Here is a 13,967-nt window from a genome sequence, read left to right on the forward strand (position 1 = left end):
TGAGGGAGCAGATAGGAGGAGATATTGGTGGGGGCAGCCATCTGCAGAGCTTCAGAGTTGATTGTATGCTAGGTTGGAGGACTAGAGAAAAGAAGTGGCTGGTTAACTGAGAACTGGAGGATGATGCAAGAGTTGTGTGTGTTTTGGGGGGAGCGGGGCAACTGTTGCGGGCAGCAGGGAGTGTGGCTCTTGTTCACTTAAAGTAGTTCGAATGTCACTGTTCAGTTTAAGTGTTTTGGCCACCTTTAGTGATGGGTGGGTCTGTGCATTTTCCTCCCATCAGGCAGAGAGGGGGAACATAATTGTAGCTCCTTCACAGCCAGCAAGTGTGTTGGCTGCCACCAGGTGTCTTCTAGAGTGTGATGCCAGGGACTTCAGAGTGCCCCGACCAAATCCCCACAGCCCTGGCTAGCAGAGGAAGCTGTCAACATTGCAGCAACAGGAAACAGTCTTCAGCCCCTCCTTCTGATGGGAACTGAAGATGTTTTGTGCCTAGGACCAGTTCCCACAATTGGAACTTCCTGGCTTCATTTCACAGGGCTCACACAATCTTTTTTTCACTAGAAAGATGTGTTGGGGTTTTTGTTTTGTTTTTTCCTGTATGGGCAGGGGGACTAGATAATCTGGTCTCTTCTCCCACACACACCACATCCCACCTCCAGAAAGCCATGGGCATAATGAGCTCCTAGCCAGAGTGGATGTCATTTAGTTAACACTGTTGCACAAGCATGAATAACACTGCTTCACAGAACTGCATGATGTGCCTGTAAAATATGACAGGCAGGATACAAGGCAGAGAGACATGTAAAAACAAGATTAGTTACAGATGTGGAAAAAAGACACCAAAACCAAAAAGACAGCCATGCAGTGTTTTGAAGCATCCTTTATCAAGGAAGAAAGTTTGACATCGGCCTTCCTTAACCCAGCCCCCTCTAGCTGTGTTGGACTGCAACTCCCACCACCCCAACCAGCAAGTTGGCTGGGGATGATGGGAGTTGTAGTCTGACACTTTCTAGAGGGCGCCAAGTTGGGGGAGACTGTTTTAAATACTCCTAAAAATGGCTGGGAATAAAATACCATGCTGTAGCACATCAAAGCACACTCAGGGAGTTCTCAGTTCCCCCAAGCCCCAAACTCCTCCCCAGGAGTCTCAGCAAGAGAAGAAAATAGGGCTGTTGGTTCTGCATTAATAGTCCTTGAACCTAAGCAAAACGAGATGTACTGAAGTCTATTGATTTCAATGGGATTAGTCGCACCCCCTTGGGCAGCAAAAGCAGTGATGGGGTTTGTGGTATGGTGGGGAGCCAGCCGCTTCTGTGGGGCCCGATGGGGTGACTCAGCAAAGAAGATTTTGAAATACTAGCCGCAAAAGGAATAAACATTTCTCCACAACCCAGAAAGTACACGTTCTTGTCACTCACTGTCTCGACCCATGGTCTTTAAGTTTTACAGAATGTCAAAGGTCACCTCAAGGAAATCTTAAGGCCCAACTCTCAAGTCAGGCAGGCAATTCTATGCCAGCTAGATGGATGCAACTGGCCAGACTCTTTGTGACTTCATGGACCAGCCCACGCCAGAGCTTTCTGTCGGCTGTCGCCACCCCCAGCTCCCCCAAGGTCAAGTCTGTCACCTCCAGAATATCATCCATCCATCTTGCCCTTGGTCGGCCCCTCTTCCTTTTGCCTTCCACTTTCCCTAGCATCAGCCTCTTCTCCAGGGTATCCTGTCTTCTCATTATGTGGCCAAAGTACTTCAGTTTTGCCTTTAATACCATTCCCTCAAGTGAGCAGTCTGGCTTTATTTCCTGGAGTATGGAGTGGTTTGATCTTCTTGCAGTCCAAGGCACTCTCAGCATTTTCCTCCACCACAGTTCAAAAGCATCTATCTTCCTTCGCTCAGCTTTCAAGTTAGGAATAAATTGAGTACACACAATCTGTCCCGTTTCGGCACTGGAAACATACAGGTGTGGGATTGAGCCTGCTGCAGGCCGGCTGGAGATGCACAAGCAGACAGAGGAAACCAGCAGCTGGACAACCGTTAAGAGAACTGGCAAAAGGCAGTGGAGCTAGAGAAAGTCAGTAACTCCAACTTGCTCCAGCAGTTGCCAGAGCTGAACTGAAGCCTTGGAGGGGAGTAAATTCCTTAAAGGGGCCTTGCTGCATCCCTGTATCTCGCTAGCACTGCATTGTTGCTGTGGGGTTTCTTGGCAGACCCTTTGGTATCTGGGTGTACATGGGGGTCATAGAAACCCATAGGAAGCTGCCTTATACTGAGTCAGACCCTTGGTCTATCTTGCCCAGTGTTGTCAACACTGACTGGCAGCAACGGCTCTCCAGGGTTTCAGGCAGGATTCTTTCCTACCCTACCTGGAGATGCTGGGGATTGAACTGGGGACTATCTGCATGCAAAGCAGGTGCTCTGTAATTCTGGGGTGATTTGGGCTGCTGACCTCTGATTTTGTGTTTGATGGTGCCACTTTTGCCCTAGTCTGCTCCTCTTTTGTGCTATTTTCCCCCATTCTAAAAGCTTGAAATGCCTCTCCTAAGGCTTAGTGATTGGGAGCAAAGCTTTAAGCTACAAAATGCTGCTATTTGTTGCTGTTTGGCCCCACTCCTTTGCCTTTGGCTCTGCCCTCCCCTAAAATAGGGCCCCAGAGAGCTTCTTCAGAATTGAATTTGGCCCTCAGGCTGAAAGAGGTTCTTTACCCCAGAGTTTAAAGGATCTCAGTTGGCAGAACCAAGAAGGATCCCCGTCACAGAACGTGGAGAACCACGGCCAGAGTGAGGAGACTGCACAGGACTAGAGAGACTACTGGTCTGGCTCAGCATAAGGCAGTTTCATACGTTCACTTTGTGCATCTAATGAAGTAGGCCAGCCTTCCCCAAGCTGGTGCCCTGCAAATGTTTCGGACTAAAAATCCCAGCATTCCCAGCTGGGGGTGATCCAAAACATCTAGGGTAGTTGTTTAGGGTAGGCTGAACTAGGCTATGGCTGCAATCACTGCTATGCCACAACCCTATACCCACCTAACCGAGAATAAGACCCGTTGAACTCAATGAGACTTGCTTTTGAATAGACATGTATAGGATGGCACTGTTAGTCTCCCAGGCTGCTTAGCACTTTTTGCTGCTATAGACTAACACAGGTAAAGGCCTTTTAGGATATAGAGGCGTAATCGTGGGTTCCTAGGTCATTATAACAAGATTGCAATTAAGTCCCTTGCTGGTTCAAAAAAACTATTTGTATTGAAGTGCTGACTGTCACTATCTGCTTAGTGATATTTCAAATCTCCATAAATCTAAATCATAAATAATTGCTTTTACAGTCAGGGCTGGTATCGAATGGGCATGATTGGGCACCTGTCAAGGGCTCACACCACAGCAGGGCTCAGTCAAGAGGCCCCTGAAGTTCCTTCTCAACATTGCAACCTGCTTGTTTGTGTGCCACTGACTCAGGCCCAGGCAATGGTGGTGGAGAGGAGGAGGAGCAGTTGATGACACTGACTGGGTTCAGACAACACGATAACCAGTGGTGGTTTAAATAGTTGACGGTTGGTTATTTAACCCACCAAGGATTATTATGTTGTGTGGAGGGATTTTTTTTTTAACCAATGGTTGGTTATTTCGCTGAAATAAGCTATGCAAAGAACCAATGTTGTGCAGAGTTGGCTATTTGAACCACTGTTGGTTATCATGTTATGTGGTTATTTCTTCGGCCACTGTTGGTTATTTTCGTCAGCCAGAGTCACAAGGCAAGAGTGGTCAAAGCAGTGGCTGCTGCTGTAGTCCAGCCGGCAGGATATTTGCGGGAGGAGGGGGCAGCAATGGCTGATGGGATACTAGTGGGAGGACTGAGGGGGGGCAGAGAGTCAATTCAGTGTGGACTAATAGTCAACTCAAAGCTGATCCTAATCCACATCACGGTTGATTATTATCATGTCGTGTGGTGCATAACCCCTAGAAAAATAACTGTTCAGTTGATTATTACCCCACCGTTGACTATTGTGTTGTCCGAATGCTGCCTGCTTGCTCACTGGTTCCCTTCCTGTCAAGCAAGCAAGTGGTAGCAATGATGAAAATAGTGACAATGGTGGTGAGAAAACATTTGCACACACTTCCACTTCCCTGGAAAAGATACTCCTTTGTCTGTTTGTGATGCAGAGTTGGAGCTCACACCCCATCCCCCAAAATGGGCTGTTTGAAGCAGCAGGAGCAGCAAGGATGTTGCAAAGTTCATGAGGACAGTTCAGGTTGGGCACCAGAAAAAGATGCTTCCTCGCTATCCTGCTCTTCTTTACCCTGCATCACTTCTGTCTGCAGCAGGACTGCCTGGCTGTGGGGACAACGGAGGGGGAGCAAGTGAGGGAATGTCTGTGCACACTGCACACCACAGAGCCTGAGCAGAGCAGCTTCTGGTTTGAATTAGCAGGCAGGCGGGTCAGGCTAATTGGGACCTTTCAGATCCCGCCAGTGCAAGCGAGAGGGATGCACGAAAGAATCCCTTGTGGGCCAGAGTCCCAGTCAGGCAAAGAAAAGCCACAAGGCAGGAAAAAGGGGAGCAGCTGCAGGATAGAGTCATGTATCAGTCTAGGCTTGCGATGTTTTGGGGAGGGCAGAGGGAGGAGGGACAAGAAACAGCGCCTGTGTGCATGGCAGAAGTTCTCTGAGTTTGTACTCATATAGTGATAAAGTACAGATTAGTCCCATTTTTAATCATAAACTCTCCTTTTGCCTGCATCACCATGCAGTGGTTACGAAGAGTGGGTTTTTATTTGCAAGTGGAGCAGTTTCATTTTTTTAAAAAAACCACTGCAAGAATTGCGAGGACAAAATCAGAAGGGGTGGATAGTTTGGATTATTTAATCTGGAATTAAAAATGAGCTCTGTGAATGCTGACATGCAGCACTGGTACTGGGGAAGGGATGAGGGTGGAGGAATGGGTTTTTTTTAGGGCTTGAGTGTATTTGAAAGGACTGTGATTTAGTGGAATGGACTCTTCCTTGCAACTCTAGAAATTACAGGAAATGTATAGGACAGGGCACCAGGACTCAGGCTTCCTTTCTCCACCCCAAAAAAACTCCAGTTAAGCTAGTCATGGTGGGTATGAGAATAGCTAGCTGGGGGGAGGGGGGGCTGGCTGGCTTGATCCGTCTTTCAGCAAATCCAGAGTTTTTTGTCTCTGCCCCTGGCATGGTGTGGTTTGCAAATTAAAACTGCCTGTCGGTTCTGCTGGAGCCATTACTTTGAGGGTATTTGGTGCTACAGAGATTCTTCCTACTCCCCATTTCCCTCCCTGTGCTCTGGAAATCTCCCACAAACGGGCACAGAGCATTGGTGAAAGAGGTGGGTGGGAATCTGTTCGTAGAAATAATTCTCTGTTCATTTGTTTATGTTAATGAGCTTAAGTGCATGCAAATCTGAGGCTCTTTTGCTGATTCGGCAAAGATTTAAAACAAAACATCCGCTTGTTTTAAAACCCTGGTTTGAAGTCAGGGTTCAAAAGAGGAGTTAAAAGTACTGGCGTAAAACTGGCCAGTTGCCAACCTGGCAGAGAGTGGGTGGGTGGATTCTGTTGGGCGATGCTGGTTGATGTCTGTGAGCTGCTTTCTGAAAGCTGTGGGGCACAAGGAGGCTGTGGAAAAACTGAGCTGGAGGAAGGAGAGGGAGCAAGAGCCTGGTTTGGCTGCTGTGCTACAGGCAGAGAAGGGAAGGGAAGGGAAGGTCTGCCATGGAGCTGGGTCATATGGAGGTTACTGCACCCAAAGGGGGTTCTTGCAGAGTTCATGCCGCTGGCTCGCTTGACGCTTGCTCGGCCTTTGCGCTGGAAGGAAAGGGAGAGGCTGGGGGTGGGCGGGATAGAGGTGGGGGGTGGAACAGCCTGGCTGGGCCTGGCCAGCTACTGGCAGGGAGCCTAGCCCAACCAGCAGCGAGGGAGTCAGGCCTAGCCAGTGAGGGGGAAGCCCAATTTAACCAGTGGGAAAAGCTAAGGTTGGTTTGTCCCCAGTCAGCAAGGGGTGGAGAAATGAGGTTTGGCTCAGCTGGAAGGGTTTTTTTTGTGGGGGTGGCGGGGGTGGGAGAGATAGGGTAGCTCATCCAGGACTGAGGGAGGTGCAAACGTAGGCCTTGTCCAACACAGCTAGCAAGTGTGTATGTGTTGGCCCAGTTAGTAGGAGCAGGAGACAGGGCAGAGAGGAGAACTAAAATGGCCTATCAGCTGGGGGGGGGCAGGAGAGAGAGATTGAGATTGCCCCGGTGTCTGGAGAGAAGCAAGGCCCCACCAATTCACTGGTGGGACAGCTCAGCTATTTTGGTGCAAGAAGACAAAGTTAGGGCGCAATCCTATGCATACTTAAACAGGAAAAAGTCCTATAACTCCCAGCATTCCCTAGCCAGTGTGTTTTGTGGCCCGTCCTGCCCACCATGGAAGCCATTTTAAGTGGGCATGTGCTCCGCTCCGATTAGGAGCGGAGAAGCAGTAGCGGATTGGCCTGCTCCGCCTTACCCAGAGGCGGAGTAGAAGCGGACCGCGGACCCCTAGAAGCAAGGCGAAGAGAAGCGGCCATTTTTCGGAGCTCCTAGTTCAGGCGGAGCGCTCCGATCGCCATCTTGAAACATTTCGCCCATAGGATTGCATTGCGGAAAACAATCGGGGATAACTGGGTTGATTTTTAAGCTATCATTCTGAAAATTCTTGTGCACAGAGAGTCGTGGATGGGGGTCATTTTGAGACTACTCTCACCTCTCTGTGTCATGTGGTTCGCGTGCTATATTTTTTTAAAAATCGGGTAAACAAACATTACAAACAGGGACAGCGCGGGTCAAACGGAGGTTTTCGCCCATAGGATTGCATTGCGGAAAACAATCGGAGATAACTGGGTTGATTTTTAAGCTATTGTTCTGAAAATTCTTGTGCACAGAGAGTCGTGAATGGGGGTCATTTTGAGACTACTCTCACCTCTCTGCGTGGTGCGGGTCGCGCGCTAGAATTTTTGGAAAAATCGGCGGGAAAAATACCTTTTTCAAAGGGCTGAGGGGCAGAGTCAGCTCCCGGTCATGATCACATGATCCCAAAGTTAGAGGAGGGCATAGGCAAAACGGGTAACTTGGGATTCTGGGAAACTTCTCTTTCTTCATCTGAACGGACTTTTCCCTGTGTTTTTTAACACAGTAGCCCCACCAAATGCACAAACACAACCTGAAATCATATACTAAGCCAAGAATAAGAGATAGAAACACAGCACTGCTCCCCACCCTAACTTTGGGGAACAACTGAAAAGATGTGGTGCAAGGGGATGAGCTCCCCTAGGGCATCTCATCGTGGACGTGCCCCCACTCTCTCCTGCACTGGAAGGCCATTAGAGCCTTCCAAAGAGAGTAAAACGGTGGAGCAATGCCTATCATGAGTCGAAGTGAGCGTTTACTTCTTAGTGGTGGAGCGATGCCTGTTATGAGTTGAAGTGAGCGTTTACTTCTCAATCTCAGAGCTGTTGGTGAAGCAATGGCTTTCTTGAGCTGAACTGGCAGCTGCTTCCCCCTCCCCCGGGCACGTCCCCTATTGCTGGTAAAAGACAGATATAGCCTTTTTTTAAAAAATTCTTCTTGCTGTTTATTGAGCAACACTGCTGCTTTTAATTCCACCCCTCCTTTGTTTATTTGTTTATTTATTCCATTTTATATGCATTACTGGCTTATCCTTGGCTCACTTCCTTATGCCCCCAGAAATGCCAGCTGCATGCCTGCCTGCCTTCCCTCCCTCCTCCCCTGCCCACCTCGCAGGGATGTTGTGTGTGTGTGGCTTTGACTCAGGGGAGAAGTCCTTCCTGCGCTCACTTGGAGTTTTGGAAGTTCCAAATTTTGCAGGTTTAAGCCCCGCCAAAAAACAGGGGATGATGGGACTGCCTTGAGTCTCGGCGTGCGTATGTATCCCTGGATAAGCTGTCATGGTGGTGAGTTTGAGGTTTTTTTTTAACGTGCAAAATTGACGGAGCTATGGAAAGGGGTGTTGGATTTTCATAAATTCCCAAAAAATCAGGGGATGATGGGACTGCCTTGAGTCTCGGCGTGCGTATGTATCCCTGGATAAGCTTTCATGGTGGCGAGTTTGAGGTTTCTAACATGCAAATTGACGGAGCTATGGAAAGGGGTGTGAATGGGTGTTGGATTTTCAAAAATTCCCCAAAAATCAGGGGATGATGGGATTTGCTTGAGTCTCGGCGTGCGTATGTATCCCTGGATAAGCTTTCATGGTGGCGAGTTTGAGGTTTCTAACGTGCAAATTGACGGAGCTATGGAAAGGGGTGTGAATGGGGTGCCCGATTTTCAAAAATTTCCCAAAAATCAGGGGATGATGGGATTGCTTTGAAATTTGGCGTGCGTGTGTATACCCCCATGAGGTGTCATGGTGCCAAACATGAGGTTTCTAACTTGAACAGAAAAAAAGTTGTATAATTTTTTAGCTTTCAATGCAAGCCTATGGGGGGGGAAAACGGAGCTCCGATCCGGATCCGGAGCTCTGAGCGGAGCGGAGCGGAAGTGGGCGGAGCGGCCCGCTCCGAAAATCGCGGATCTGCAAGTGAAGCGGAGCGGGGGGTCCGTGCACACCCCTAATTTTAAGAAGGAGCAAGCCCCTGCCCCCACGGCAGCCATTTTGTGAGCATGCCCATGACACTCTAAAATTTCCAGTATACCTACCAACCCCCCAAATTTGGGGAGCCCTGGCCTAGAGCTTGAACCCAGATGAGCTGCTTCGCCAGACCTTGAAGAACAGGCCACCACTTGAGAGCCAGGCTTTCTGGCTGGATTGGGAAGAGACCACTCAATAGCTGGCAACTTCCAGAGAGGGAGCTCTGTTAGTCTGTAACAGGAGAAAGGTGGGGGGAGTGGAAACCCACGAAGAGATACAGATTTATTATGGCATAAACTTCTGTGGACCAGAGTCAACAGGTCTAACTTCCTGGGGTGCTTTCTCCCCCCACCCCCCTTTTTTTGAACTGTTCTTACTTTGCTTTTGGGCGCTGGGAACAGAATCAGCTTTCTCACCCAACAGTCTGTGGTTGATGGCTCTTGTCAGCACTATGGACAGTAAACTATTCCAGTGGACAGTAACCCAGTCCAGTTGATAGTCCATCCTTGACTGAGTCTGGCATGTGGTGGGGAAAGGGATTTTCAGGCCAAACATGTTTCTCCAATGGCTGCAGTTGTGGTTTGAGGGCTGAAAGGCCTCTGGGAGGAGGCATTAAGATAAAGTTGTGCGGTTTGGGTGTGGGTGAGTGTGCGCGACTAAGAGATACTCTAGTTGTTTTTATTTAAGAGAGTATTAGCTTCTTGTGCTTGTTTATATGAAAATGTATCACTGTGGATTTAATTTGAGACAGAGTGTGATACTCTGAGTATATTTAAGATTGAATTTGTTTTTTCTTCTTGGTTTTTTGGTCAGTGTTGGACTATTTATTAGCAGTCCACCTTATTTCAGCAAGGCCACAATTCTAACCAATATAAAGTGTCCTTGGATTAATTGTTCCCTTTTGCCTGCTGAGAAGCTTTTCAATTCAAGAGCTAGCATACCATATATAATAAGATTTAGCTCAGTAGCATTATACTATTGTGGTGCAGAGAGAGAGATTTTGTTTGAGGGTAGTTTTTTTCTGTGACAAATAAGAACCACTTCCAAGCGATCAGTATGGTGGGGTGGAGAACCTGACCTCCAGATGTTGTTGGACTGCAACTCCCATCATTCCTAGTCAGTGGTGAAGGATGATGGGAGTTGCAATGCAACAACATTTGGAGGGCCACATGTTCCTCTCTCTTGCAGCAGGATCACCATTTTCTGATCCTGCATCTGATGAAGTGGACCGCAGTCCATGTAAGCTTATGTCATAATTATTTTGTTTATCTTTAAGATGCCACAAGACTCTTTGCTGTTTTTGCTGCAGTAGATGTAACACGGCTACCCCTCTGGAAATTCTGAACACCGGTGCCTTTTAACAGCGGTTTGATCTACAGGAATTAACAGGCAATCATGTTTGTCTCCATACTGTGAAAAGTTTCACCTGCTCATTTCTGCAGCTCAAGCTGCCGGCTTTGTGGACTGAACAGATCCAAGCCGAGTTTTGCATGTGGTAAAGTGGTTGTCCCATTGCTCTGCCTACCGACTGCCTGGCTTGCAGCTCTGCCCACATTTTCTGCACCACTACAGAGTTGCTGAAAGCAGGGTGTGAAAGTGTGTGGGAGGGAAAGAGAAAGTGAGACGCCATAAACCTGAACATTGTAAAGAAAGTGAGCTGTTCTATGACTGCTTTCACTTTAAGTTGGTTGTGGACAAGGAACTGATCTGCTGAGAGATATCTGTAGACTGTGAAGGTGGAATGATGGGCATAGCAATCCTAAACCACCATCCCTTCCCAGGGCTCCAGTTACGTTTGCTGAAAGGTCCACAGGTATTACTTTACTGCCTGCAAGGTGGTGTCAAGGGTAGAAATGCTCAGGTACCAGCCAGGGACCTGCCTCCTAGCCGGGACCCACTGTCAAGAACCTCCTGGAGTTGCTCCTCCTCTCCACTTCTTGCTCTGGACCAGGCAATGGTCATAGTGAGAAGGAGGATCAGCAGATGCAACGGCCTGCTTGCTGCCTGATTTTCTGCCTGCCAAGCAAGCAAGTAGTAGCAATGATGAGAAAGAGGAGGAGGAGGAGGAGCAGCTGGTGACAATGGCAGTGGGGAGGCAGACTCACTGTGGGAGGGGGCCATGGAAGGTGTCTTGCCCAAAGGCCCTCCAAAAACTGGAATCAGCACTGATGCTCAGGATGTTCACCACCACTATTGGGACCAATTGGGGGTGGGGGATTTGGAAGTGGTGGACAACCTTCCACTCTGCAGACCCAACATATCCTATATAGACAGCAACTCACTATTTGCATTATGTCCTAATGCCTTTTGAGGGCCCCGCCATAGTCTTGCAAACAAAGCGATCAAAGAGTGGCAAAAGGATGCACATCCATTCCTCCTCCTGCCCCGTCCCTCCGCTTTGACTCATAGACTTATAGTTGAACGGGAGGATTCTTTCTAACCAGCAGTTCACCCATTGTGAATATGGACATGCAGTCACTGTTCTGTGTTCCTATATGCAGCACGGATCAGGATCACAAGTCCATGGTTTTGCATATGTGGACACTTCATAAAACATGTATAGGAGGCTGTGTTTATTCTGAGTCAGACCCTTGGTCCAACTAGCTTGGTATTGCCAACACTGACTTGCAGCAGCACTCTAGGTTTTCAGGTAGGAGTTTTTCCAGCCCCTACCTGGAGACACCAGGGATTGAACCTGGGACTTCCTGCGTGCAAAGTAGGTGCTCTACCACTGAGCCACAGCCCCTCCCTGTGCCCCCCCCCAATTTGAGCCTATGTATGTTATCTTTAGAGTAGGGGCAGGATACCCCCATCTGGATTCCTGCCTTGGCATGAGGGAGGGGCTTTTAAGATTGATGGTGTACATTGATGGTGCTAGAAGAAGAAGAAGAAGAAGAAGAAGAAGAAGAAGAAGAAGAAGAAGAAGAAGAAGAAGAAGAAGATTCGGATCAGGCCCCTGCACCAACTCTAAAGTAAAGGCGAATAAAATATGTAGCTGCTAGACACAGATTTAAAGTCATGTCTGTTTCGGTCCTCCGTCCCACGCTTTGTTCAACTGGCTTCGGAGTAAGCATGCACAAGCACCTGTGCGTATTTGTTAAACTTCGTAATCTTTCGGCTGCCGTGTTTTCAGTGCCATCGCGCGTGGGGCTTGGGAAAGAAGAAGCAACAGAAGGAGGGGGGGGAAGAAACGAAACAAGAATAACCCTGCCTACGTGTGTGTCTATGATATTTCCTCATTGCGTGAATCAGTGTTTGTTTGCGCGTTTCCTTGGTCCTCCTGGAAGTGTGTTGCGCTCCCGTGTGCGACGGCGGCGGCATGTAGTTGTGTGTGTGTGTGTGCGTGTGTGCGCGCGTATGAGTGAGTGTCCTTCCCTCCCACACGTAGCCCAGCCCCTTTCAGCGCCGAGACACGCCCACAAAGCTTGGGAGCCCTTCGCCGCTTTTGCCCCAAGGTAGTAGCCTGTTAAGCAGGCGGTCAAAAGCGATCGCAGCGCCTGGACTTTGAAGTGCCCAACTTCACTCGTGGCGAGCGCGTTACACGCGTGGAGTTCAGACGGGGGTGCTCGGGCGTGTGATCGCAGCCAAGCTCCCCGCCTCTGCTCTGGGAGGCGGTGAACATTTCCATCTCTTCCTGGATCATCTTCGTCATATAAACGCACCATTATTATCATCATCACCATCACCGCTGCTACTACCAGCATTAGTTCTCTTCTCCTTCGCCCATTTCCACTCCAAACGGATTCTTTCCGGAGGCTAAGATGTACGATTGCATGGAGGCGTTCGCCGTCGGGCCGCGGCAACTCTACGATGTTACCAACCGGAGCGCTTGCATGCTGCGGAAGCCCAGCATCAGCCCGTGTTTTGTGGGCTTGGATCCCTTCGGGTGGCCTCAGCCGGCCAGTTTGCAATGTAGGTGAACCGGCGCCGATCTAAGCTCGGGCTGCTTGATCTTTTGGGTGGGTGCGTGGGTGGTGTAATGGGTGGCGGGAGCATTTGGAGGAATGACTTGATTTTGGCTTCTTACGGGTGTTGACGTGGGTGGGGTTGGGGATTTTCTTTTAACCCTGCGTGGGCTTGGAGCACGAGTGGATCGGCATGGGCATCCTCCTAGAGGGCGCTGTTTGGTAGGGGTTGCGGAACTGATTGGTTGGTACGCGTTCCAATTTTCCAACTTTTTGTTTCCTGCTTCGGAACTCTGGCGTTGCAAAAGAGGACAGGCGCGCGCCGTGGGTGGGTGTGGGACACGGGACGGGACAATGGGATGTGACCATGCTAAAAAAAATTAAAATAAATAGTCTTTCGTTTCTCCTAAACAACAACACCACGACCACCACCACCAGGGAGGGGTTGCGTGATTTTGATATCTGGACGATTTTGTAGCCGCCTTGTTCTGATCTGAGGAGGCTTCTACGGTGCCTCGGTTACATGGGGGAACTGGGGGGATACCTCTGCGCGGTGGCTCTTTGTCTTGATGTGGAAACGCATTATGAACACCAGATGAGGGGGGAAACTTTGAAGTTCTTTTTCTTTTTGGCGACCAGAGGTGGCGGGGAGAGAGGAGGTTGTTATGGAAATGGTATAAGACAGGGAGGGAGACCTGCTGGTGAGGTATGGACGGGATGGGGAGGGATTCACCCATTCACTGGCTTTGTGGTCAACTGTGGCTTGAGTTTAACTTTGTTCCCCTTCCTTGGTTTAAAACAACAACCGGGAGGGGGGGGGGATTGAAGTTTTAGCTGTAGAGCACCACGAAATGCAGTTAGATCGAGGAGCCGGGAAGCGTTGAGTTCGGCGGCGGGGAGGCGATGTTGCACCTTTATTTTCATGTACACCGGAAGAATCTGCAGGTAGAAGGTGTGCGAGAGATGTGTCAAACACCCAAGGGTGTCCCCAGCCGTTCCTGCGTTCCTTTTTTTTTCTTTGAGCAGCTGCCAAATCGCTTCCCTCCCTCCCTTCCTCGCTTTTTGGCACCCACCACGAATGTTTACAACTTGCAGAAGAATAAGTCTTTGATTTACACACACACACACACACACACGCAACCGGGGTGGGGGCAACAAGGCACTGCGGCGGAGGCACCTCCCTAGTACCTTTGGGGGCACCTTGGGATGCAGTTCCCTCTCTTCCCCACCCCTCCTCCCCCCTGGTCCGATGGGAGCTCGCTCTTCCTCGCTCCCTTTCAAAGCGATTTCATTTGGAGCGGCCCCACCCCAGCCTGGCTGCCAAAGCGCTCGCTAGAAATGTGGCACTTTAACTCTTTCGCCGGTGCCTGAAAATCAAAACGCTTCCTGTCTAAGCTCTGTAACAGCAATGGAAGGATTTTTTTTAAAACCCTCCCTAAA

At 49.3% G+C, this 13,967-nt stretch overlaps 1 protein-coding gene across 2 annotated transcripts in view; it reads left to right on the top strand.

Moving 5' to 3' along the window:
* RARG (retinoic acid receptor gamma) overlaps positions 1 to 13,967 on the top strand; it is a 127,689-nt gene that overhangs the window by 68,984 nt on the left and 44,738 nt on the right. Inside the window, exon 1 of one of the 2 annotated variants that reach the window (XM_063119580.1) lies at positions 12,135 to 12,534. The exons of the other annotated variant lie outside the window; for it this stretch is intronic. Coding sequence (XP_062975650.1) covers positions 12,384 to 12,534 — 151 coding nt within the window. The 5' untranslated portion in view covers positions 12,135 to 12,383. Of the gene's footprint in view, positions 1 to 12,134; positions 12,535 to 13,967 lie in introns of those variants that run through there. 2 annotated transcript variants of the gene reach the window in all.

This window comes from Elgaria multicarinata, chromosome 3 (assembly GCF_023053635.1).
Source record: "Elgaria multicarinata webbii isolate HBS135686 ecotype San Diego chromosome 3, rElgMul1.1.pri, whole genome shotgun sequence".
NCBI classification, from domain to species: Eukaryota; Metazoa; Chordata; class Lepidosauria; order Squamata; family Anguidae; genus Elgaria; species Elgaria multicarinata.